At 44.2% G+C, this 27,741-nt stretch overlaps 1 protein-coding gene across 1 annotated transcript; it reads left to right on the top strand.

Annotated features, from left to right (window-relative positions):
- On the top strand, nt 1–27,741 carry LOC309796502 (arylsulfatase L-like). Its single transcript, XM_082609693.1, has 11 exons — nt 1–384; nt 5,328–5,372; nt 5,964–6,113; nt 8,084–8,205; nt 11,424–11,546; nt 14,145–14,568; nt 16,068–16,204; nt 19,395–19,529; nt 19,904–20,066; nt 22,677–22,798; nt 27,307–27,741. Exons 2-11 carry the CDS (start codon nt 5,350–5,352, stop codon nt 27,660–27,662), a joined length of 1,755 nt encoding a protein of 584 aa, XP_082465819.1. The 5' UTR covers nt 1–384; nt 5,328–5,349; the 3' UTR covers nt 27,663–27,741.

The raw sequence follows: 27,741 nt of genomic DNA, 5'->3' as shown, positions 1-27,741 counted from the left end.
CCGTCTGAATTGACCAGAGGCCAGGCGGGTTTCAACCTACTTGTGAATGAAAGACTCCTTGTTTCCAGCAAGGAGATCAGAGATCCCTCTGCAAGTGTTAACAGTTTGTAAATGAGAATAGAAGGTCTTCTGTAGAAACCCGAAAAGCACAGACAACAGACGCCAGGAACTTCCCGGCCCCTTCTCTGGACAACCTAACTTGGTTTCGGTAAGATCCTTGTTGCTTTGAAGAGTGAATCAGCCGGCACATGCGTGGACCGGAGAGAGGTCCTTGACTCAGAGCTGAGATCGTGTCTCCTGGCAAGAGGACCCAGAAGACTGGTCCCCCGGAGAAGCAGCCGTTCGCTTACCTGCAGCTGGCCTGGCCCAGAGACAGCCCTTCAGGTAACCGGCTTTTCTTGGGATGCTAGCGAGGCCGCTCCAGCCCAGCCAGCGACCCTTGGCAGCCTCCCTAAGTACGCGTGGCTGCAAGGCACACTGCAGCATCTGGCCGTATTTTAGAGGCAACTTTCTTAAAAATGGAAAGCAAAGATATCCATGTCAGATTTTTGCCTTGGGTGATTTCTACAAGGAATGCAGAATTAAGTTCAGAAAGAGAGCGAATGTAACTACATGAGACGCTAAGAGATTTTGGAGCATGTGGACTGGACGTTGAAGAGATGCTAAGATTAAAAACTGAACCGGGTTTGGGAACAGGGCCCAAGTGTAGTGGAGAAATGAGACATGCTGCCTGGGGTCTGGAGGACAGCGGGGAACCAGGGGCTGTAATTCTTTCTCCCCTGGAAGAGCATCAAAGACTACATTATGGGTAATACTTCATTGCAGGACTTTCTCTTTTTCTGTATCTTTTTTCTTTTAAATGGTCAAAGTATTTGACTTTTTTTTTTTGGTAAGTATTCTTTTTTTTTTTCCTCAAATCTTTATCGGAGTATAATTGCTTTACAATGGAGTGTTAGTCTCTGCTTTATAACAAAGTTAATCAGCTATACATATGCATATATCCCCATATCCCCACCCTGTTGTGTCTCCCTCCCACCTTCCCTACCCCAGCCCTCTAGGTCGTCACAAAGCATGGAGTTGATCTTGTGCTTATTGAGATATAATTAGCAGATAACATTGTGAGAGTTTGCTGAGTACAAAGGGTCAGTTTGATACATTTCTGTGTTGCAATATGATTGCTACAATAGCGTTAGCTAATATTGCTCTCACCTCCTGTGTCTGCCAGTGCTTTTTTGTGTTGAAAACAATTGAGATCTAGTCTCTTAGCAACTTTGACACTTAACATTACAGCAGTGTTGAGTGTAATCCCTGTGGGGTGGGTCGGCTCTCCAGAATGTATTCACCTACATGTTGCGAGTTTGCATCCTTCAACACCCACCCATTTCTCCTACCCTCCCACCCCCTGCCAACCACCCCCCTACCTACCCTCTGCTCTTTCTTTGTCTCTTTCTTACGGAAAGTCTTCTCTGGTAGCAAGGAGCCACCATGAAGAAAAGCATGCAGTGTTCTAAGGGATGAGATGCTGTGTTCATTGGAACAGAAGAATATGCTCCTTCTGTGTAGCTAAATATAGAGAGACTATCACTTAAGAGGTAAACCAAAGATTTGATAAAACTAAACCTCGTAAGACGTGTCCACCATGCTCCAGCGGCGTATATACACTCAACTCTAACCCACCAGTAGAACAAATATAACCAGTCACATTTCCCAGAAAAGTCAGAAGAAGCCCATAATATGCTTTTTCTGGGGGAAAAAAAAAGATTAAAATAGATGTAAAGAAAACAATCCTATCTACTTGATACTATATTATATATTTTCATATTTTTATATATGATTATCGTGTATTATATATTGTATGTATACATGTATCTCTACATACATATACATAAATGTATATTATTTCATCTATAAATACATATAAATAAAAATGTTCATATAGCCCTCCTGAGAGGTAAAGATTTGTAGCCAAACATTGCAAAATGGAACCGATGAAAGGGTAGGGCGAATGTCGATGGTATGAAAAGAAAGCATTTCCAGCTTCTCTCTTCTGCTCAATTTGAGATACGCCATCCAAACGGTCTACATGTTAAAACAGGTCTAGTAGGCAAAGTCCACAGTGTTCTGTTCTTCCATCAGAGAGTGGACTAATTTCATCCACAACATACATCTTGTATGAGTCCAGCTCCATGACATTCTGGAAAAGGTAAAATTATGGAAGCAGTAAAAGGATCAGTGGTTGCCAGGGGTTAAGCTGGGAAGACGGATGAATAGGCAAAGCACAGGAGATTTTTAGGGCAGTGAAACTACTCTATATGGTACTGTAATGGGAGGGGGTACATGGCATTGTACCTTGTCCACCCACGGGATGTATAACACCAAGAAAGAACCCTAAAGCTAACTCTGGGCTTCGGATGATACAGAGAGCAAACAGACACAATCACCACGCAACAGGTCACCCACCTGTACACCAGCTACCAGAAACGAAAAAGAGGCACCAAGCCAGGTAGCTCACACCTCACTAAAATCCTTCTTCGAAACGTATAAGGTAAATAAACAGCCTGTGCCTTGGTTCTGGACCTTGCACAGTCACGGTAGGTCTCACCAGGAGGGATGGGACCCCTCAGCCTTTATCCCAAATGAAAACTTCCCCGCTACAGAGGCAGTGGCCACAGAGAGCCATCCAAAGAAACCTGTCTGTGGGGTTTCTTGCTGCCCAAGCCCTATCCCAGTTGCATGCAATGGTCATCCAGCTGACCACAGGTGCACTGCCCTGTCCTTGTGCTGAGGAGGACGCAGCTTGGGGAGGTGTGAGAAAGCACCTGAATTGCAAGGGGGCTTGGAAGGAACCACCTCTGTCTTGTGGGCAAGGGCTAATGTCCAGAGAACATGAAGAACCAGGAAACATCAGGCTAGCTCAGAAGGAGAAGGATGGGAGCACACTGGGGCATTTCTCCTTGGAGAAGGCCCCACATACAGTGGTCCACGCCACTGCACACACAGCCAGCCAGCAGCTAGTCTGCATCTTCCCAGGGGACAGCTTAGATGGAGAGGGTGTAACTCCGAAAGGCTGGATGCCCCCAGCTTGGAAGCTCGCCCACCACGCGAGCCAACTTCTCTTCAAACAACTCATGAGCAGAGCTTCTGGGTCACTGCAAAAGCCATGCCAGGTCAAGGGCCACTGACCCCCAGGAGCCCCAAGTTGGCTTCGCTCATGTCTTCACGGTTCCTCATGGCCACAAACAGGCTGCCAGGGACCAGCATTTTTACTACACATAATGTTGCCCAGTCACCCATTGACTTTCTACCTTTATTGGGTTTCCAGGGAAACAGAGCTAGAAAGTTAGCCCAAGGTCTGATTCTCATGCATCAAGGGACAGGATTGCCAGTCATCTGCAGAAAGCAGCTGTTGTCACCAGATGGCTTTATAGACAAGCAAATATACGTGTTCTTCCCCTTTCCTATGTTTGTTTTGTAGGGACAGAAGCATACCACACACTCTCTCTTGACTCTTTTTTTTTTTTTCATTTAAAATATATTGGATAAACAGAGAACGTGGTCCATCCACACAATGGAATATTATTTAGCCATGTCAGGGAATTCTGACACAGGCTACAAGGTGGGTGATCCTCGAGGACATTCACTAAGTGAAATAAGCCAGACACAAAAGGACAAATACTGTGTGATTCCACTTATAGGAGCTCTGTAGAGTCATCAGATTCATAGAGACAGAAGATAGGATGATGGTCTCCAGGGGCTGGGGGAGCAGGATGGAGAGTGAGGGTTTAATGTGGACAGAGTTTCCGTCTGGGAAGATGAACAAGTTCTAAAGATGGATGGTGGGGATGGCTGCCTAATGATGTGAATGTGCTTCATGCCACTGACCTGTACACTTAAAAATGGGGCTTCCCTGGTGGCGCAGTGGTTGGGAGTCCGCCTGCCGATGCAGGGGACGTGGACGCGGGTTCGTGCCCCAGTCCGGGAAGATCCCACATGCCGCGGAGCGGCTGGGCCCGTGAGCCATGGCCGCTGAGCCTGCGCGTCCAGAGCCTGTGCTCCGCAATGGGAGAGGCCACAACAGTGAGAGGCCCGCGTACCACAAAAAAAAAAAAAAAAAGATTAAAATGGGAAATTTTGTTATCTGTGTTTACCACAATCAAAAAAATTTTTAAATATGAATTGGAGATCATTTCATATCAATATTTTATCACTTAATTTTGCATATTCCTTTATACTCCTGCCTTCTATATCGGGAATCAGGAATCTCTGGTCTGTTTGGCAAACTCTGCCTATTTTTGGAAATCAAGTTTAATTGGAGGACAACAAGCGCCAGCCATCTGTATTGTCCGTGGCCATTTCCATGCTATGACGGCAGAGTGAAGTAGTAGCGACAAGACCATCTGGGCAGAAAAGCCCAAAATATTCACCATCGGCTATTGATAAACACATGTTCTACATTCTTTTTTTTTTTGGCCGTGCCTTGAGGCTTGCAGGATCTTAGTTCCCCGACCAGGGATTGAACCCCTGCCCTGGCAGTGAAAGTGTGGAGTCCAAACCACTGGACCACCAGGGAATTCCCTACATTCTTTTTTTTTTTTTTTTTTTTTTAAGTCACATCAGGACTCAAACGCAAAGGCAGACATCCCAAACCAGCTGGTTTTTCCTCGTCAGGCTGGAGCAGAATTCCAACCAGGACAGAGCCACTCCAGCTCTGCCCACAGCCTACCTCCTATATTCTGCTCCCAGATACGTTATTTGCACATTGGCTCCGTTTCACCCAAGGGCCTATCTCAAGGGCGTTCACGGCTTCCTCAACCTGAAACACGTTCCACTGGAGTGAAACATCCACTTTGTCCAGAGCTTGTGCAAGTAAGAGCCGTGAACCGTGACCTGGGTGAGGCCCCAGAGTTCCAGAACCTTCAGCAGAAACGTGGCTTTGCCTACTTGCTCCATGTATGGGATTTAAGATCCATCTGGACCAAACACGGTTTCTGGCAGCCATTCCTGGATCTAGAACACCTCGGGGACTTTCACCTACAGGGAGATACCTTTCTGTTCTGACAGAGTGCCTCGAAACCAGTCACACTCTGACCTAAGCTAGAGCTAACAAAGTCCATGTTCTACATTCTAAAGAGAGTGTCCAGCGTTTGTAAAGCTTTTTTAGTAGGGAAGAACATTCATTCCTTTATGAGTTTTTGGTAGTTAAGACGTCATGGATAGCATCAGAGAGAATCAAAGTTTCCCTTCTCATTACAGGCTTACTATTTAACTTCCTGCATTCGTTCATTTTCTGCTGCCTGGGTTAATATAAACCTCTTTATTTCTTACAGGAAATACAAGGAAAGAGAGGATATGTTACAACTGGAACACTCTTGGTAAGATAGGATTATGGGCACTCGTTCATCTTCTATGTCTGCCTCTGTGTTACTTCATGTCACTTTCTCAGAATGCATTGATAGTAAACTGATCTTTCTCAATTAGTAATTGTTCACTCCCCTCCTGAGGATTCACGATTAATATACATGTTCCATGCACCCTTTCCTGGGAGGTGCTCCCCGGCAGCTACAGAAAGAATTCCATCTCACTCTTCCCAATGCAGCTGTGCATCAAGCCTTGCCATGGGGCAGGTGTCTGGTTTTCCGGGAAGCCCATGACCCAAATTCCATCAGATTCAGATTTCCATCTTTATTTCATGATGCTGCTGGGCATTGGAACACCATTGTCCTGCTGTTTATTTGCGTGCCCAGGGTGGCATCCATAAAAGGATGAGTTGTTTTTAACTTAAAAAAAAAAAAAGGCAAGAAAGAGAAAAAAATCAAATGCCTAAGAGGTATATTCAAACTCTTCTGAAATGGGATGATAATATCAAAGTCCCCTAAAATAGTGAACCCAACTTCCCACTTACAGAAGTCGTGTAAATAAGATGGAAAGCAGCACGAAGCCTTGTTGGGTGGCTTGTTTTTCAGGAGCTGGCTGGCTCTGACAGTCGGTGTGCTTCTGGATTTGAAGCCCTCAGCTTGCAGCAGTCTATCTGGTTCCCGTCCAAATATCCTTCTTCTGATGGCAGATGATCTCGGCATTGGAGATGTCGGCTGCTATGGCAACAACACCATAAGGCAAGGACCAGAGAATTGCTCATCTGATGCCCCGGGTGCAGAGGCCACTGATATCGCATCTGACCCTTGGTCTGTGCAATTCAAAGTATAGCAGAATTGTATGCACATTTCTTTGAAAGCCCTTAATCCTGCCTTCTTCCCACACCTGCACTAACCCCAGCTCAAATGCATCCTGTGTATGAATAATCACTTTACTGTTAAGTATGATCTCCATCAGCACAGTCTCTGGTAGACAAAGGTTTTTAAATCCTTGCTCTTGCCTGTAAACTAAGACCAATATCAAGTTTACCTCACTCTCCAACCTCCATCCATCAAGCCAAATCCACGCACTCATGCATGATTGCAATGCTCCCGGATCAAAATCTCTGCTTCAGACAAGTCCCTGTCCTCCTCACCCCAAGATATGACATGCGCATGTTCACCTAGCGTAAGGTAAACCCACCCCATCAGCTTGGTCCCTTTCTCATTGTCCTTGAGTACCAGCACAGGCACTACCCTGAAGCTGCATCTGAATCCCACCCTCACGGACCACCGACAATGTGTCGGTAGCATGGAGTCAAATCTTCCAGTTGGGATTAGCGTGTCCACACAGCTGTGCTTAAAACGCGTAGCCAACAAGGACCTACCGTAGAGCACAGGGGACTCTGCTCAATACTCTGTAACGACCTAAATGGGAAAAGAATCTGAAACAGCACAGATACATGCCTGTGGATAGCTGAGTCACTGTGCTGGAGCCCTGAAACTAACGCAACATGGTTCATCAACTCCACGCTAATATGAGATAAAAAATAAAAAAGACGGAGACTGTGGGACGACTAAGTGAGAAGTCACTCTGGACTCTCAGTTCTGGATCTTTTATCATATCTGCCTCATCACCAGTAGTGTATTGTGGAAACGTGGTAGATAATAATGCAGTGGATATTTCTTGGATGTTTCAGAAGACATGTGAAGTTTTCCCACTGTCGTTTTAAAAATCATTGTTATTGGACTAGAGTTGCTTTACAATGTCGTGTTAGTTTCTGCAGCATAACAAAGTGAATCAGTTATATGTATACATACAGCCACTCTTTTTCAGATTTTCCTTCCCATTTAGGTCACCACAGAGCACTGAGTAGAGTTCCCTGTGTGATACAGTAGGTTCTCATTAGTTACCTATCTTATATATAGTAGTGTGTCTATGTCCATCCCCTTCTCCTAATTCATCCCACCCCCCTCCCCCCCACCCAGTATCCATTAGTTCGTTCTCAACGTCTGTGTCTCTATTTCTGCTTTGCAGAGAAGTTCATCTGTACCATTTTTCTAGATTCCACATAGAAGAGATATTATACGGTATTCGTTTTTCTCTGTCTGACTTACTTCACTCTGTACGACAGTCTCTAGGTCCATCCACAGCTCTGCAAAGCCGTTGTCTTTTGGTCATTCCGAAGAACGCATGCCCATCATCGGATGAATGGATAAAGAAGATGTGGCACATATGTACAATGGAATATTACTCAGCCATAAAAAGAAACGAAACTGAGCTATTTGTAATGAGGTGGATAGACCTAGAGTCTGTCATACAGAGTGAAGTAAGTCAGGAAGAGAAAGACAAATACCGTATGGGCGAAAGAGAGGCATGGACATATATACACTACCAAACGTAAGGTAGATAGCTAGTGGGAAGCAGCCGCAGAGCACAGGGAGATCAGCTTGGTGCTTTGTGACCGCCTGGAGGGGTGGGATAGGGAGGGTGGGAGGGAGGGAGATGCATGAGGGAAGGGATGTGGGAACAGATGTATATGTATGACTAATTCACTTTGTTATAAAGCAGAAACTAATAAATAAATAAAAATAAATTAAAAAAAAAAACGCATGCATGTGTTAATTGGTGACTGGCAGGTTTTCTATTAAGTAGGTTGTCACTGTGCTTATGGAAAAAGCCTCTGTGTTTGTTTGCTAAGGAATAAAGCAGTTAATGTTTCCGTCTGTAGGACTCCGAACATTGACCGCCTTGCCGCGGATGGCGTGATGCTCACCCAGCACATCGCTGCTGCTTCTGTGTGCACACCAAGCAGAGCTGCTTTCCTGACAGGCAGATACCCTCTCCGATCAGGTTTGTCCTTCCTTCTGTCTAACCACACAGTGGACAGGAACATGCTCTTTTTGACTAATCATGTGTGGATTCTCCAGTACAGTGGGAAGAGAATGCTCTAAGTCCCCCATATTTTTTTTTTTTTTTCTTTTTGCTGTATGCGGGCCTCTCACTCTTGTGGCCTCTCCCATTGCGGAGCACAGGCTCCGGATGCGCAGGCCCAGTGGCCATGGCTCACGGGCCCAGCCGCTCCGCGGCATATGGGATCCTCCCAGACCGGGGCACGAACCCGTATCCCCTGCATCGGCAGGCGGACTCTCAACCACTGCGCCACCAGGGAGGCCCAGTCCCCCATATTTTTGACCATCAGATTGGAGTCAGTAAGAGCTCTAGATAATGAGGCGATACCGGTAGAACCTGGTGCATTTGATTGTCTCCTGTGATGTGGATATAACCATATAAGGCAGGCGTTGGCAAACTTGTTCTCTAAAGGGCAAGATATTAAATACTTTCATCTTTGTGGGCCGTGTAGCCTGTGATACAGCTACACAGCTCTACTGTTGTAGCTTGAAAGCATCTATAGACCTTACATACATAAATGAGCATGGCTGTGTTCTGATAAAACTTTATTTATGAACACTGAAATTTAAATCTCATATAGTTTCATATGTTATAAAGCATACTACTTCTTATTTTTTCCCCAACCATTAAATAAAACGTACAAAACCATTCTCCACCTGCAGGGGTTATGCAAACAGGTGGTAGGCAGCATTTGCCCCAGGGGGCATAGCTTTTCAACCCCTAGTATAACATACATAATAATCTACCCCGAGGGATATTAAGGGACCTAACAGGCATTATCATGACTCTGGTTGTGCAAAAGTTTAAGTAACCAAATATGTTTAATCTGGAGAAGAAGAGATAGGGGTCTCCGAAGATTGTTTTCAAATCTCCACCTGCCCCGTGGAAAAGGAATATCTTTTGCTCTCTGTGGCCCCAAGAAAAAGATCTGAGACCTCGGAATGATTTTAAAGAGGGAAATACGTCGACAGAATATTCCTCCCCTTCCACCACAGGGGCTCCAAAATCATCCTCTTTTGCATTAAAAGTCATGCAGATCTTTTGTTATAAAGTTCTGGAGTTTTTGTTTGGTTGGTTTTTGGTTTTGGTTTTGGTTTTAGTTTTGTTTTTTGGGGGGTTTTTGGTTTGTTTTCTTTTGTTTCTTTGTTTTTCTTTTTTTGGCTTTTTTGTTTTGTTTGTTTTTGTTTGAGGTTTTTTGGTTTTTTGGTTTGGGGTTTTTGTTTGTTTGTTTTTCAGAGGGGTTTTGAGGGTTTTTTTGTTTGCCTGTTTTGGCTTTGCTCTGTTTTTTTCTCCCAATCTTCTATCTCCCTGGGGATTTGGGTAGGAAGTAGACTAAAAGTTTGAAAGTCTGTATGATGTCCCTCTGCCCTTTGACCCTGAAGCTGACTCCTGGGAGTAGGGACAGACTTCAGACCCTATATCAGTCGGAGTTCTCCAGAGAAATAGAACCAACAAGATCTATCTATCTATCTATCTATCATCTATTATCTATCTATCTATCATCTGTCTATCATCTATCTATCTATCTATCATCTATTATCTATCTCTCTACCTATCTTCTGTCTGTCATCTATCCATCTATCTATCATCTATCTACCTATCTATCATCTACCTATCCATCTATCATCTGTCTATCAGTCTATCAGCTATTTATTTAGGATCTACCATCTCTGTCTCTTACTCTGTAAAGAGATTTATTTTAAGGAACTGGCTAGTGTGACTGTGTGGTTGGCAAGTCCAGAATCCTCAGGGCAGGAGAGCAGGCTGGAGATGCAGGTGGGATCTGGTGTTGCAGTCTTTTTTTTTTTTTTTTTTTTTTTGCTGTACGCGGGCCTCTTACTGTTGTGGCCTCTCCCATTGCGGAGCACAGGCTCCGGACGCACAGGCTCAGCGGCCATGGCTCACGGACCCAGCCGCTCCGCGGCATATGGGATCCTCCCAGACCGGGGCACGAACCCGTATCCCCTGCATCGGCAGGCGGACTCTCAACCACTGCGCCACCAGGGAGGCCCTGGTGTTGCAGTCTTGAAGCAGAATCCCTTCTGTGTCTGGAAACCTCAGCCTTTGTCCTGGAGACCTCCAACGGACTGGATGAGGCCACCCACCTGCACAGGGGTCACCTCCTTTAGTTGAAGCCGATTGATTGAAGATGTTAACCAAATCTACAAAAGGCTTTCACAGCAACACCTAGACCCATGGATTAGTGTTTGCATGACTGGGGACCATAGCCTGGTCAAGTTGACCCATCAAAGTGACCCACAGAGACCCTCCTATATATAGTTCTCTAGAACCTGCTCAGGGAAGAATAAATCCTGGACAACGTAAGCTGAAACACCCCAACTTTCTTTGTCCTGACCAAGAACTACTTGGTTTTCACTAGCCTTCATTGAACCAGACACATTCTTGAGGTTTTGGAAAATCTCAGAATTCTCCACATTCCCAAAGAATGATCACTGAGAACTTCATTCGCTCTTTGAACCAAGTGGATCCTCTCTGATCAGACTGAGCTGCAGTCATCAAAAAGGTCTAGGAGGCAAAGAGCATCTTCTAAATCATTGGTTCTCAACTGTACACTGCAGAGCTTTATAAAGATATTGAACCTACACTTTTTTAAATGATTGAGTAGAGGTCCTGATAGAGGATCTATCAGGGTCAGGATGAATTATATCCATGGTTCCCTACCTTTTCAGCACATTAGAATCATTTGGGGGGACCTTTTAACCATTCCAAATTCCACCCCAGACCAACTAATATCACAATCTCTGGGGTGATATGATAACCAGGTGTCAGGATATTTTGGAAACCCCTTCCATGATTCCAATGTGCAGACCAGTTTGAGAAGCACTGGATTCTATCAAGAGTTTGGTGAAATCATAAAATCATTTTTAATTCTGTTTTCCTTTTCATTTAATTCTCTTTTGGCTTACAACCTTGACAGAGCAGGACCGTAAGTCTTCTCACTAACATTTTCAATTAATGAATCATTTCCTTTGCTGACAAAAATAAAACCCATGTGGCCAACCCATGTTGGAAGTAAATTTTCAACTGAATTTTGAATAATGGAGAAATTTCACCAAATGTTCTAAGTTAAAGTGATAATAATGATGATACAAATCGATGTCTGATTGTAACATTTCTTTGAAAACGATTGATCAAAGGTATGGTGTCCAGTAATGGTTATCGTGTTCTTCAGTGGACGGGCGTATCTGGAGGACTTCCACCAAATGAAACAACTTTTGCAAAAATATTGAAAGATAAAGGCTATGCCACTGGACTCATAGGTATGGACATTTTCTAAGTATTAAACACATTATTTTTTTTAACATCTTTGTTAGAGCATAATTGCCTTACAATGGTATATTAGTTTCTGCTTTATAACAAAGTGAATCAGCTATACATATACATATATCCCCATATCTCCTCCCTCTTGCGTCTCACTCCCACCCTCCCTATCCCACCCCTCTAGGTGGTCACAGAGCACCGAGCTGATCTCCCTGGAGCACATTACTTTTATAGGGAGGTTATAGTCAAGTAAGAAGTTTGGAAATGAAATAGTTGGGACACAGTGGGATTTCTCACTAGACAGAAAGCCCACGCATGCTGGAATCATGTTACTACCCACATTGCTTCGCGCAAAGTGGATGCTCAAGAAATATCAGCTTAATGACACATTTGGCATTTCATACAATTTTCTGAGGCACCGTGATTTAAAAAAATTAGAAGTTTTTGGGTGGAGGGATAGATTGGGAGGTTGGGATTGACACATACACATAGCTATATTTAAAATAGACAACCAACAAGGACCTACTATAGAGCACAGGGAGCTCTTCTCAATGTTATGTAACAACCTAAGTGGGAGAAGAATTTGAAAAAGAAGAGATCCATGTATATGTATAACGGAGTCACTTTGCTGTACACCTGAAACTAACACCACGCAGTTAATCAACTGTACTGCAATATACAGTAAAGATTAAAAACAAAAATAAACATACAACTGCAGATCACCTACAGGACAGCTTTGGTGGCATCACAGGTGTGACAGTAACAAGTTTTCCACAGAATGCAAAATCCAGTTCCAAGCTCCCCACTGCAACCCACACGGAATTCTAAACTAGATGACAAACAACAAGAATCAGGCAACTCAACAGATATTTTAAACGATGCTCAGATGTAGAAAGATTTTGACTATATGTCAGTTCTGGCTTGTTACTCAATACAATGAAGAGTTTTATGAGCAATCATTTCCTGAGGTATCTGATCATACTAAGTCACGATAAAAGCAAAAATAAATCCATTAATGATCTTTCAAAACATTAGCATTTTTTTTTCTAATTTTACCAAATGACCAAAAATTTTCATAATGCTGTTTTTCCCCATTTCCTGCCTAGAAATGTGACCACACAGCTTAGAACCTTCCTCTCTGCTTCCATAAAGAGCAGGCTTATCTTTCTATACGCCAACAAACCACTTACGTCATGTGTAGAATGAATTAAAATTAGGGACGGCAGTTTCTTGAAAGGGGTCCAAGGAGTCATGATCATTATCATGTTATGTTAATAAATTTTGCTAACAGTCTCTTTTGATCAGAAAGATCAAAGCTAACTCTTTAGTTCTTTGAATACAGAATCCAATAGATTCGTGGATATTGCTCGGGAAATCACATGAGGTTTTCTGGGTGACGGACACCATTGGGCTGCTGAGAAGGTACACAGAGCGTATCAACACTCCAGCAGTGACAGCAGGGAAGCTAATCACCTTCCACTGACTGAACACGACAGGTGGGGTCTGCAAAACCTGTCACCCACCACCACCCTGACTATGATTATAACGAATTAGCAAAGGGACGGAGAATTCTAAAGTCGGGAAATCTTTCGCTCACGCTGGTCACATCAGATGGAGTTTTCTAGAGCAGTGTGACCACTGTGTGCCTTGATTATTGCTCTCCTGTAGACAGTCGCAAAGTCAGGTGGAGTTGACTGAATAAGGGTCATCAAAGATAGCAGGTCCTAGATGCTGGAACCTGCAAATATAACCTTACAGAGGAAAAAAGGGCCTTTGCAGATGTGATCAAGTGAAGGATCTTGAGATGAGGAGATGATCCTGGATTATCCAGGTTTCCTTATATACAAGGACAAGGGTCCTTTCAAGAGGGAGACAGACACATATCTGACTACAAAGAGGAGATAGTGAGGCCATTGAGGCAGAGACCGGAGGGATGCAGCCACAAGCCTGGGGACGCCTGGAGCCCCCAGAAGATGGAAGAGGCAGGGAGGACCCTCCCCTGGAGCCTCAGCGCTTTGCAAGTAGACAGCAATGGGACCTTATTTGGAAAGAGGGTCTCTGCAGATGTGATGAACTGAAGGGTCTGAGATGAGGTCCTCCTGGATGAGGGTGGCCTTACATCCAACGACAGGGTCCTTCTAAGAGACAGAAGAGGAGAGACACAGACACAGAGTTCTAGCCCTGGGAAGACAGAGGCAGAGACGGGAGGGAGGTGGCCATGAGCCCAGGGACACCTGGAGCCCCCAGAAGCTGGAAGAGGCGGGAAGGACCCTCCCCTGGGAGGCCCTGCCCACTTGCCTTGATTTTGGACTTGCTCTCCAGAACTGTGAGAGCATAAATTCCTGTTGTTTCAAGCCACCAAGTTATGGTACTTTGTTCCAGCAGCACAGGAGATGCTGCTACACAAGGTCCTCATTCCCTTGAAGTGACCTGGCCAGGCTGTGGTACAAACAACAGCAAACACTACCCCCACCTCCTCTACATCCCCACCTCATCTCACCACCCAGCAGAGAGCCTAGAACTTGGCAAGCACACCATACCTACTCCCCCAGGGATGATCGGACCATTGTCACGTGTGCATGCTTCTTGCCTTTCAGGAAAATGGCATCTGGGTCTCAACTGTGAGTCCTCCGATGATCACTGCCACCACCCGCTCAGCCATGGCTTTGACCATTTCTACGGAATGCCGTTTTCCATGATGGGAGACTGTGAGCCCTGGGAAATGTCTGAAAAGCGCGCAGGCTTGGAGCATAAACTCAACGTCTGCTCGCATGTCATGGCGTTGGCCGCCTTTACGCTCACCGTTGGGAAGCTCACCCGCCTGGTAGCGGGCTCCTGGACTCTGGTCGTCTGCTCAACCATCGCGGCCCTCTTGTTCTTCACGACCTCCTATTTCATGGGTGCCCTGATTGTTCACGCGGACTGCTTTCTGATGCGAAATCACTCCATCACCGAGCAACCCATGTGCCTTCAAAGGACGACAGCTCTTATGCTCAAGGAGGTCTCATCCTTTGTCAAAAGGTGAGTGTCAAAGATGGCTTCAGGATGAAAATGAATTCGGAATCTGCTTCTTCTGTAAAGGGTACTGGCGTGGTGAAATGGTCCCAGCTCAGAAAGACATTTTTTGGTAAAATGGGGCATAAATGATGTTCCCTGGAACTCAACTGGATCCATTGAAACAACTGACCAGTCAGCTGAAATTTGCTGCTGTTCCTTCTTATTTTAGAGCCAGACCATGGAATTCCCTGGGGGTCCAGTGGTTAGGACTCTGAGCTTGCACTGCAGAGGGCACAGGTTCTATCCCTGGTCTGCCAGCCACGTGGCATAGCTAAAAAAGAAAAAAAAAAAGAGCCAGTCCAATTCTTTGAGCACCCCTGGTTACCACAGGGGTGGTATTTAATGAACATATGAAACTGAATCACCTGTAGGTTTTGCAATAAATTCTAAGTAGTTTTAAAGCTCTACCATCAGGACCAAGTGGTCCTGTGGCTAACTTCAGCCTGGATGTAAATGTGAGTGACAGTGACAGAGAGACTTACCAGGCCAGACCAGGAGGGACACAGTGAAAAGCTACACCAAACAGAGGCCACTTCGTGCTCCCCAAAGGGATTCCAGTAAAATGGGCGACTCCATGGAACCCCAACTTACCTGGGTGGTAATCATGTTCTGGAATATTCTTAGAGAGTTCTTGATGGAATTGCCAAATATGGGTCAGGTCTGAAGCGAATACTTCGCTTTCAAATTAAAACAAACTAACCTGATGTGTCCTTATTAAGTCTAAGAGCTTCACCTTTGCTTCTGTCCTTTAAGGGTGTAGATTAGACCATAAAGATCAGGTGAAGACGGGGGAAGATGAGGAATTGTCTAGATTTTGGGGAGAATCAACTTGAGATTAACAACCCCATATACATCATTTTGAAAGTGTTTTTCATGACTATTCCACATCCTAAACTTCATTGCATAAGAGCAGTTGTAAAGAAAACTAAATGTGCACATCACTTATTCTTTCAGCTACATTTGAAATAGAAAAATATACTGAAATAACAATAAAATGAAAGCCAGACCAGATGGCATCCTCGTATTCTATTTTCCTTTCAGTCATCCGAAGTCCATAGAGTTAGAAAACGATAATCAGGAAGAAAAAGACGTATAAGGTCGTTGTGGAGGGAATTCTCTGGCGGTCCAGTGGTTAGGACTCTGCGCTTCCACTGCAGGGGGCACGGGTTCGATCCCTGGTCGGGAAGCTGAGATCCCACATGCCGTTGCATGGCCAAAAAATAAAAAATTAGTGTGGACTTTTCAAAAGACTTTAGAAGGAAGAAAGTCATCACACTGAAGATTCTCAGATGCAGGAACATCGTGCCGTGGAACAGATCTACGCATTTGCTTCTGGTGGGTAGAGCAGCAAAGTCATGTATCTGAGTAAGGACGTGACAATGGAGATTTGTATTTAGCATCTGTAGGACCTCAATCTCAGGTTGACCAAAAAATAACTCCCATCACATTGTACCTACTTTCAGAAACAAGCGAGGACCTTTCCTCCTCTTCGTGTCCTTTCTACATGTCCACACCCCTCTTATCACTACTGAGAACTTCCGAGGGAGGAGTCCCCATGGGCTGTACGGGGACAACACAGAAGAGATGGATTGGATGGTGGGTAGGTACCTTTTCCAGGTGAGAAAGTGATGGTTCCTTGTCCAGAAACTGCAGGAGGGAAGGATGTAAAGAATGAGAAGACCAGACTAATTAACGTTACCGATAGGAGAGGCATCCTTTGAATGTCAGGGGTCCTCCTCACTCTTGTGTTTTATTTCTCTTTCTTGGATGGGTTGATTTTCTCTTTACCCCCCAGGAGAATGTAAAATGCCTGTGGGTTGGGACTGCCTTGTCTTCTTCTCCCACTGCATCCCCTGGGTTTAGTACAGTGCCAGGTGAAAAAAAGTGAACATTTCCTGACTGAGTCAGTGCTGGAATGCCTGTGTGGGTGTGGATGCAGCCACTTCGCTGATTCTCCAACAAGGGCTCAGTACCCCTGGGTTTCCATGGTGGTGAGCTGCAGAGTAATCATCCTCAGAGATTTTAGAGAAAATGTACCTTAAAGAATCTTTTCACAACGTCATCTTGGAGCAAAAAGTATGATTTCGGTGAACTGTTGGGGAAAATGAGAAAAATTGGAAGACAGTTGTGCAATTACTCATGTCAAATCTCTTCCCCGGAGGGCCTGGCCCCATTCCCTTCGACACAAATTCACTCATCTTTGGGTAGAAAAGATTAAGAATGACTGGAAAATATAGGCTATTTTAGGTGATGTCAAACATTGAATGTTTAAAATGGAATTTCCAACACCACAATTTGGGAAAAAATATTTTAAACGAATAAATGTACAGATGTATGTAATCAAATAAGTATTGAATGATAAAGACTGAAATTTTACAGTACAGAGTTAAGAACCCGTAAATTCATCAAGATAAGGAATTCTTCATGAGATACATTTAGATAATCTTTTCTTTTTTTTTAATTTTTATTGTAATGTAGTTGATTTACAATGTTGTGTTAGTTTCTGCTGTACAGCACAGTGAATCAGTTATACATCTACACATATCCCTCTTTTTTAGATTCTTTTCCCATGCAGCCCATTACAGAGTACTGAGTAGAGTTCCCTGTGCTATACAGTAGGTCCTTATTAGTTATCTATTTTATATATAGTAGTGTGTATGTGTCAATCCCGATCTCCCAATTTATCCCTCCCCCTGCCTTCCCCCCCGCCCCCGCCTGCTTTGGTAACCTTAAGTCTGTTTTCTACATCTGTGACTCTATTTCTGTTTTGTAAATATGTTCATTTGTATCATTTTCTTTTTAGATTCCACATATATGATATTTGTCTTTCTTCTTACTTCACTTACTATGATCATCTCTAGGTCCGTCCACGTTGCTACAAATGGCATGATTTCATTCTTTTGTATGGCTGAGTAATATTCCATTGTATATATAGACCACATCTTCTTTATCCATTCCTCTCTTGATGGACACTTAGGTTGCTTCCATGTCCTGGCTATTGTGAACAGTGCTGCTGTGAACATTGGGGTGCATGTGTCTTTTCGAATTATAGCTCTGTCTGGGTATATGCCCAGTAATGGGATTGCTGGATCATATGGTAGCTCTATTTTTAGTTTTTTGAGGATCCTCCATACTGTTCTCCATAGTGGCTGCACCAGTTTACATTCCCAACAACAGTGTAGGAGGGTTCCCTCTTCTCCACACCCTCTCCAGCATTTATTGTTTGTAGATTTTTTTAATGATGGCCATTCTGACTGGTGTGAGATGATACCTCATTGTAGTTTTGATTTGCATTTCTCTAATAATTAGCGATGTTGAGCATCTTTTCATGTGCCTATTGTCCATGAAGAATCTTTTCAATGTCTCCCCTTTCTCTCTGTCCCAATTTAAAACTCAGTCAAGCAACTGAATGATACATTTTTTTAACAAAAATCATTTAGAATGTAGGTTGGTGGAGCTCAGATTATTAGGGCAGGGAAACTCTTCTAACTGACACTATAATGCTGGACACAAGACATTGCACGTTTATCAAAACCCACAGAATGCACAACACAAAGATTGAACCCTAATGTAAGCTATGGACTTTAGTTAACAACAGTGTATCAATATTGACTTATCAATTATAACATTGTTCAGCTAATCTATAAACCTAAAACTGTTGTAAAAGCCAAAATCTATTAATGAAGGGGGAGGAAAATCAATAGGGATACAAACTTTAAAATCCTTTTCCAAAAGAAAGCAACTAAAGAGGAAGAAATGGCCAAAGTACAGACGGAACAAAGAGAAAAAAAAATTAAAAGCAAAAAACAAACAAACAAAAAGAAGCAATATGGTTGATTTAAAACTAACCGTATAGAGACTTCCCTGGCAGTCCACTGGTTAGGACTCCATGCTTCCACCTCAGGGGGCCCAGGTTCAGTCCCTGGTCAGGGAACTAAGATCCCACAAGCTGCAGCATGGCCAAAAAAAAAAAAAAAAAATGCAGACCTGGTCAGACTGTATAAAAAAACAACACCCAAACACCAAAGAAATACACTCACTTTTTAAAATCTGTAACTTTTAACCAACCACCTTCACCCATTTTTTCCCACCCCTCACCGTCACCTGCAGTAGCCACCAATCTGTTTTCTCTTTCTGTAGGTGTGGCTTTTTGGACCCCACATATAAGTGAGATCACACAGTATTTGTCTTTCTCTGTCTGACATATTGCACTGAGCATAATGCCCTCAGGGTCCATGCATGTTGCTGCAAATTGCAGGATTTCCTTCTTTCTCAAGGCTGGATAATAGTCCGTTGAATGTATACACCACATTTTCTTTATTCATTCATCCATCGATGGACACTTGGGTTGCTTCCATGTATTGCCTATTGTAAATACTGCTGCTATGAACATGGGGGTACAGATATTTTTTATGTGACTCTAAGAAACTTAGAACTGCCACTGAAAACTATTCTTCATCCATGTACAAATGTCTCTGTCAGCATCCTTCCTAGCCCATCCTGTTCCCTATTTTTCTCTGTAATCTTTTGCCTCATTTTTAAGGGTTCACGACACTGTCCTATGCAGCAGGTACACTTGTAGTTTTCCTGAAACTTTTTGGAAACAGGATTGGGCACATACAAAGACATATATCAATCTTAGATCAAGGATGCTTAGAATAGCACAATTATATTACTGCTCACTCCCATTATGCTTTAACACTAAAGACTCATTTTAATGAAGCATTCCAAAAATTTGGTGTAAGAGTTTCTTCTATTTTGACTGGCACAAACGCATCTATTCTTTGCAGGGCAGATCCTTGATACTTTGGACACGGAAGGTTTGACCAATAGTACCCTCGTTTATTTTACGTCGGATCATGGGGGATCCTTAGAGGCTCAGTTTGGAAACAATCAATATGGTGGCTGGAATGGGATATATAAAGGTAAGGGTGAGACATTCCCAGATCCATGTGTACTCTCTTCATCTCTTCCCAATAATTCCCAACCCTTTCTCTGGAATGGGAGTTTACAAAGCAAAGTGACAAAAACCAAAGGAACCCAAATGATTGTTGTGGTCAACAGAATAATGTCCCCAAAGATATCCATGTCCTGACCCCCGTGTGGTGGAAAAGCAACACCCAGATTAATCAATAAAACAAAATCTATGCTCTGCCAGGGAGAAACTAAATGTCATCATGTAATTAAAGAGGGAGAGAGACAAAGAGAGATTTAAGACAAATGGAAAGGTTATATCACCCAGGTAAGCAACCACTTTGGATTTTCAGTCACATTCTTTCCTGTTCATGTCTAAACACAGGTGGCAAAGGCATGGGCGGCTGGGAAGGTGGGATCCGGGTCCCAGGGATACTCCGGTGGCCCGGGGTGCTGCCCGCTGGCCGCCTGATCCACGAGCCCACCAGCCTGATGGATGTCTTCCCCACCGTGGTCCAGCTGGGTGGTGGCCAGGTGCCCCATGACAGGTACAGAGAAGCCCAAAGAAGGCTTTGTGTACAGTTGCGTTTTGTGTACAGCCAACATGTATGTCAAACATCGCTGTCACTTTTGTTTGGCATAAAACATCCATGAGATCAGTATCTGGAAAAACGCTCATCATTCTCTGCTGGGATCCAACGTCTGCTTCATTTTATGCACAAAATGTCCTTCTCTTCTCAGTCTTAAGTGGAGCCATGTGATTATAAGGACGATTGTCACTGAAATGCGTCAATGAATTTACTAACGACTCATCACAAGAGATTCCTTTTGATGTAGTGTGGTAGGGACTTTTCATGATCCCAGTTTTTCTTAGTTTTTTATTTATTTATTTTTGGCTCTGTTGGGTCTTCGTTGCTGCGTGCGGGCTTCTCATTGTGGTGGCTTCTCTTGTTGCGGAGCACGGGCTCTAGGCACGTGGGCTCAGCAGTTGTGGCTCGCGGGCTCAGTAGTTGTGGCTCGTGGGCTTAGTTGCTCCGCGGCATGTGGGATCTTCCTGGACCAGGGCTCGAACCCGTGGCCCCTGCACTGGCAGGTGGATTCTTAACCACTGCACCACCAGGGAAGCCCGATTCCAGTTTTTTTTTTTTTTTTTTTTTTTTTTTTTGCGGTACGCGGGCCTCTCACTGTTGTGGCCTCTCCCGTTTTGGGGCACAGGCTCCGGATGCGCAGGCCCAGCGGCCATGGCTCACGGGCCCAGCCGCTCCGCGGCATGTGGGATCTTCCCGGACCGGGGCACGAACCTGCATCGGCAGGCGGACTCTCAACCACTGCGCCACCAGGGAAGCCCCCGGATTCCAGTTTTTCTTCCTTTAAAAATTATAGAAAATTTGGGAGGAATAGAAAGAAAATAAAATTATTTTGTAAACTTGACAACGTAGAGATGAATACATAATTAAGTTATATGATACCTATATACTATATATAGTTAGATATATTTCATATATATATTTTATATATTTGTATAAAATATGTCAGTATATATAGAGAGATATATATGTACATATCTATATATATTTAGACACTTTATGCATGGACAAAAATTTTAACGGCTTTACCGTATTCTTTCAACTAACCTCTTACAGGTGGACATTAGCCGTGTTCTTTTCTGAAAAAAAATCTGGCTTTGTCATTTTACTGCCTGTCATAATTATCTTTTTAGTAAAAATCCCTGGAAGTTGAATTCCTGAGTCAAAGTGTATGGCCATTTACTAAATCTCTTGATACATTTTGTCAAATTGTTCCCTAGGAATTGCTACTGGCCGTATGTGAGAGTATCTATTTTTAAAATAATAGAACTAAAATCAATTTAACTTATCCATGTAATTTATTTATTATATATATAAATGACACATACAGTATGTGTGTATGCACATATATATATATGTGTGTTATCATTTCCATTGCTTTATCAGCAGAGATGTTGAATATTACATTCTCCTGTTTTCTCTTTTCTTACATTGGATATCATGTCTCTGGTTGATTTTTTTTTCTCCTAATTGGCTGCTAATTTTTAACATAATTTTTTTTTTTTTTTTTGCGGTACGCGGGCCTCTCACTGTTGTGGCCTCTCCCATTGCGGAGCGCAGGCTCTGGACACGCAGGCTCAGCGGCCATGGCTCACAGGCCCAGCCGCTCCACGGCATGTGGGATCTTCCTGGACTGGGGCACGAACCCGTGTCCCCTGCATCGGCAGGCGGACTCTCAACCACTGCGCCACCAGGGAAGCCCAACATTAATTTATAATATCTCATTTGTTTTAAAAATAAAAATTTGTCCATCATGTATATCACAAATGTATTTTGCTAGAAGATAAAATTCAGCTATGTATTGTTGCTTGGTTTTATTTATATATACATTTATATATATTTATACACACATGTGTAAACATACGTGTGTATGTGTACATGAATACATGTTTGGAAATGAAATGATATATATTGTGTATATACATGGTGTATACATATATGTGTTATATATATGGTACCTCTGTGGTATGCATATATTTTATGTATATATGGTGGGTATATATATCACATATCTATGGTATATGTATATGGTATGTGTATATGTATATATACTGTATATATTGTATATACAGTATATATATTATATAGTGTATATATTGAATATATAATACATATATTGTGTATATATTATGTATTATATATTGCATATATAGTATATATATGTATATTTATATATGATATATATTGTGTATATAATGTATATATTTTTATATAATGATGTATATTGTATATATACACTATATATGCATATATATTTCTTTTATTATATATATTTATGAAATGATTCCAGGTCTTGTTGAAGAATACTGAATATTCTATAACGACTTAAAGCTCAAATCAATATAGAACCAAGCAGGTGTTTCCATTTTGTTCACCTATTTGTGCCTTCAGAATAAGTCTGTGTGGACCGTCACTTCATCCGAGCATGCTGGACCCTCCAAGATCTTTTAGCCGAAGGCGCTGTGTGCAGGCGGATGGGGTGCTGACTGCCCTGGGGCTGCCCTGGGCTTGTTAAGGCTCACTCCCACCTTCCAGCAGCCCCGCCCTGAGTCCCTGTGCTCCTGCCTGTAGGGTGATTGACGGCCGGGACCTGCTGCCCTTGCTCCTGGGGACAGCCCAGCACTCGGACCACGAGTTCCTGATGCATTACTGCGAGAGCTTCCTGCACGCAGCCCGGTGGCACCAACGGGACAGTGAGTAGCCTGCCTGAACGAGTCATGTCTTGGCCTCTGTTCTCATTTTCTGCTTCTTTATGGCTTGCATTTCCACACGAGCTCCTTTATTTCCTTCTTGGCGGTATTCTTCTTCTGACGCCGGCAACATCCTTTAGCTGTCGATCATCCTGTGGTGATCGGAAGGGAATTCTGTGGTTTAGGCTATGGCTATGGCTTTCCTGTCCCCCAGCCCCATGAGGTGAGGTGCAACTTTTATCATCACACACACACACTTATACACACACAGGTGTTCCCACCTGATTCTAACCTTTCCAGTCTGTCCTCTTAATCTATATTTGCTTTCCATGTGTCTTAACTTCATGACACCGTCTCATATCTGTTATATTAATGATAACTTTGTAAAACAAGCAGTAACATGTTTAGTGAATAATTTTTGCATCTCAAACTTTTCTGGAATGTTTTGGCCCAACAGTCCTTTCGAAAGAATTGTAAAATCATGTGCAAGTATGTTTTTTTTAATCCCACAGGAATATCAATGGCCATTGTCTTCAACGTATAAATGATTTTGGGGGGGAAAGTGGTATCTTTACAATATCAAGTTTTCCCAAACTGAGGCATGTTATGTCTCTGCACTTCTTATTTAAAAACTATTCGTTTTACCAAGCACTTTATTCCCTTACCAAGTCATTTCATTGTATTTTAATTGCTTCCCTATTTATAGCTGGATTCTCCATCATCGTCTGACGGGAGTTGCTTGAGGTTTTCTGTTTCTATGAATCTGTTTCTATGAATCTTTTTAAATCCAGCTCTTGGATTTACTAAACAACTGTATTTTTAAATTTTCTAACTGCTTGAGTTCTGCCTCTACTTTGGTCTGTGGCAACAGACTTTCAGCTATTTGAGTTTCTTCTCTTTTCTTCATTTCTGTTTCCCTCTCTATTATTCTGCCTTGCCCTGACATTTTCTCCCTTTTTTGTGGATTTCCCTTATGGACTTGGTTTTCTTCCAGGGTTTGGGAAGGCCTACAGACCTCTTGCAATTCAACTCACTCTTTTTTCTTTATCCCTCAAAACCATTCTCTGGACATGTCCAGTTGTCTGAAACAAGAATAAAAGAATACCTTTTGGAATCCCCCTTATTTGAGGAAGTTACCAATAGATTTTTTAAAAATCTCCCTCCTTTTCCTGTCCATCCTTTTCAGCAGTGTCATCATCTGGGATGATTTTTATTGCTACATTTTTGGGTTTTTAAGAATTACATATCATAGATTTCCTCTTTCAAGATTTAAAAAAAAATTTTCATTCAGGGACTACCCTGGAAGCCCAGTGGTTAAGACTCCGTGCTTCCACTGCAGAGGGGGGACGGGTTCAATCCCTGGTTGGGGAACTCAGATCCTGCATACCATGGGACGTGGCAAAAAAAAAAAACTTTCATTCAATTACGTAGCACAATCTACAACTATTTATGCTTCCGGATAATTTTTATTGCTACATTTTTGCTTTTTTAAACTTACATACTATAGATTTCCCCTTTTACGACTTTTTAAAAAACTTTCATTCAATTGCACAGTTCACTCTACCAGCATTTATGCTTAGGGATGATTTCTATTGCTACGTTTTTGATTTTTTTAAAGTCACATACTATAGATTTCCCTTTTTAAGGGTTTTTTTAAACTTTCCTTCAGTTCCGTAGCCCAACCTTCAAGCACTGCTGTGAGTGGCACCGATACCTGGGATCAGCGTTCATACTCTTTTCCTTTACCCCGTGGCTGCCCCATTACTGGGCCTCTCTTCTCTCAGTTATTGGGCAAATATCTCAATTTTTTTTCAAGGTAGATAAGGAGTGTGTTCCTACTTTCTTTTTTTTTTTTTTTTTTTAATTTTTGTGTTTTGGCCGTGCCACGCGCCATGTGGGATCTTAGTTCCCCAACCAGGGATTGGAACCTGCGCCCCGTGAATTGGGAGCGTGGAGCCCTAACCACTGGACGGCCAGGGAAGTCCCCTGTTCCTACTTGCCATGTCTTTTCGACGGCCCCCTCACCGGCCTCCCCAGGTCCACTCTTCATCCCACTCCCATTGTCCACTTAGCCCTCCATGAAAACCTTTCCAGGACCACCCACCATACCAATTCCTCCCTGTGACGTGAGCCAGCCCCTCCCCTTCTCTGGAACAAGAGCTCTGACCCTAGGAGCCCCCAGTCGCCAAGCCCCAGCAGAACCATGCCCTGTGGTTCTAGAATCTGCAGTTACTGTCTCAGGGCCTTTGCACGACCCGTTCCTGCCATCGGGAACATGCTCAGAAGGCTGACCATCCTCCGTTCTTCACCTTCATGTCCCGCATCCACTATTACCCCACCCTGCACACACACAAACCTCCACGTCCACCTTCCATCACCTGGACTGCTTGTATTTTCTTCCAGGCATTCGTCACTCTTGGCAATCTTCTCATTTCTGGTGTCTATTTACCACTCTCTGGCCTGAGTCCCCTGCCTAGGACTCCATCTGTCTTCTCTCTGTACTCATCTGCCAAACAATGAAAACAATCACATTGGATCAGTGTCCGCCCGATGCCAGTGAACTCATTTTACTCTGAAAACCCCAGCAGATGACAATTCCTGTCCCCAGTTCACAGGTGAGAAAGCTGACACTTGTTAAGACAACAGGTCACAGGGCTTCCCTGGGGGTCCTTTGGCTAAGGCTCTGCGCTCCCAATGCAGGGGGCCCGGAGTTCCATCCCTGGTCAGGGAACAAGACCCCACATGCCACAGCTAAAACCCAGCGCAGCCAAGTAAATAAATAAATATCCCAAACAACAACAAAAAAGACAACAGGTCACCATAAATGCTTAGAAGGGGACAGAAGCCAGAGATTTTAATCGTGTTCCCATAAAAACACCAAACCACAGTGGTGCCAGCCTGGGAACCAGGGCTCGGGCAGGGAAATCTGGTGGCTGTTGGGACGAAGAGAACGGAATGCCCGTCTGAGCATAAGTCTTGGTTGCCCACACTTGCTGGCTGCATGGGGATCCCTGGCTTCATTGTCACTCTCCTGTCCAGGTCCCAGGAGCAGCCCCAGCCCTGCCCCGTCTCCCTCCCTGGTCCCTGGTCCTCCTGCACCAGGATCCCAGGGAACCCTCCCGCCTGGTCCTGGAAGAGGCACGGCCACCAGAGTCCCGCTCACTGCCCTCTGGTTACATGTGTGGCTTCCCCAGACTTGCTGCCCTGCGAGGATGCCGGGCATGCCAGAGGGAGAGTGGGGGCCTCCTTCGCCATGCAGCAGGAAGCTGCAGGGCTCAGGCTGTGCAGTTCTGGGTCTGACCCATGGCCGGGGGCAACGCTGGTGTGAGGACGGCCTCAGTCTCTCCTTCCATTTGGTCAAAATCGCTTCCTGAGGCTGAGCTAGGTCTGGTGCCAGCTGACCTCTAGTTAGTAAGTCTTCTCAGACGCTGGAGGATGTCTGTACAGATGCGTGCTGCTCTCTCCCTCCCTTCTTTTCTTCCCTCCTTCCCTTTTCTTGGTGGAACCTTCACAGCTAGAGAGAAGCTCGGGAAAAACATCATTGAGAATCCACTTAGGAAACCACCGACCACACAAGTAATTCATTCTTTTTTGTAAACAGCTCTGTGGTGCCGTCATTCACCATCTTAGCTCGGGCTGCCATAACAACATACCACAGACCACAGAGCTTAAAATAACGCACACTTATTTCTCACAGTTCTAGAGGCTGGAAGTATGAGATCAAGGTGCCAGCACGGTCTGGTTCTAGGGAGGACTCTCTTCTGGGTCAGATTTGGCCGCCTTCTCCCTGTGTCTTCATGTTGGGGAGAGAGAGCTCTGGCCTCTTCCTCTTCTTATAAGGCCACGAATCCCATCCTGGGGGCCCCACCTTCACAGCCTCCTCGAACCCTAATCACCTCCCAACGCTCTATCTCTTAATCCCATCCCATCGGAGCTCAAGGCTTCCACAATGAATTTGGGGTTGAAGGGATGGAGGACACACAAACGTTCAGTCCATAACATTCACATAACCATGAAATTCACCCTTTTCGAACGTAAAAATTGAGTGACATTTAGCACATTCACAACGGGTGCAAACCTCACCGTCATCTAGCTCTATCACATTTTCATCACCTCCAAAATGAAACTCCAAACCCATTAAATACACATTCCCCATCCCCATCCCCCAGCCCCTGGTAACCATGAACCCATTTTCTGTGCCTGTGGATTTGCCTGTTCTGGACGTTTCCTATAAATGGATCACACACTGTGTGTCCTCCTGTGTCTGGCTTCTTTCTCTGAGCATCATGTGTTCAAGGTCCATCCATGCTGTAGCCTGTGTCAGAGCTTCACTCCTTTTCATGGCTGAGTCATATTCCATTGTGTGGATGGACCCCATGCTGTGTATCCACCCATCACTTGATGGACACTTGGGCTGCTTCCAGCCCCTGGCACTTGTGAATCACCCAGCTCTCCAGCAATGTGTCCTGTTTCTCCATGCCAACCCTCCCCAATTCTTGTCCTTCCTCCAGGAGGGGCAGTGTGGAAAGTCCACTACGTGACCCCGATATTCCACCCAGATGGAGCCGGTGCCTGCTACGGGAGAGGCGTCTGCCCATGCTCTGGGGACAAAGTAGCCCATCATGACCCACCATTGCTGTTTGACCTCTCGAGAGACCCTTCCGAGGCTCACGCCCTCACGCCAGACACGGAGTCCTCATTCCATCAGGTGATGGAGAGCATCACAAAGGCCGTGGAGGACCATCGCCGGACGCTCAGCCCGGTTCCACTGCAGCTGGACATGCCGGACAACATGTGGAAGCCGTGGCTCCAGCCCTGCTGTGGTCGGTTCCCCCTCTGCTGGTGCGATCGGGAAGCTGACCCATAATAGCCGCCCGCCCCGGAAAACTAGGTCCCTGCTCCCTAGAGATCTCCGTTGGGGTCAAAATAAAATGGCCTGAAGTCAA

This window comes from Mesoplodon mirus, assembly GCF_964341445.2.
Source record: "Mesoplodon mirus genome assembly, chromosome: X".
Classification (NCBI taxonomy): Eukaryota; Metazoa; Chordata; class Mammalia; order Artiodactyla; family Ziphiidae; genus Mesoplodon; species Mesoplodon mirus.
Note: the sequence above shows the minus strand (reverse complement) of the source record. Positions and strands in the feature narration are given on the sequence as shown.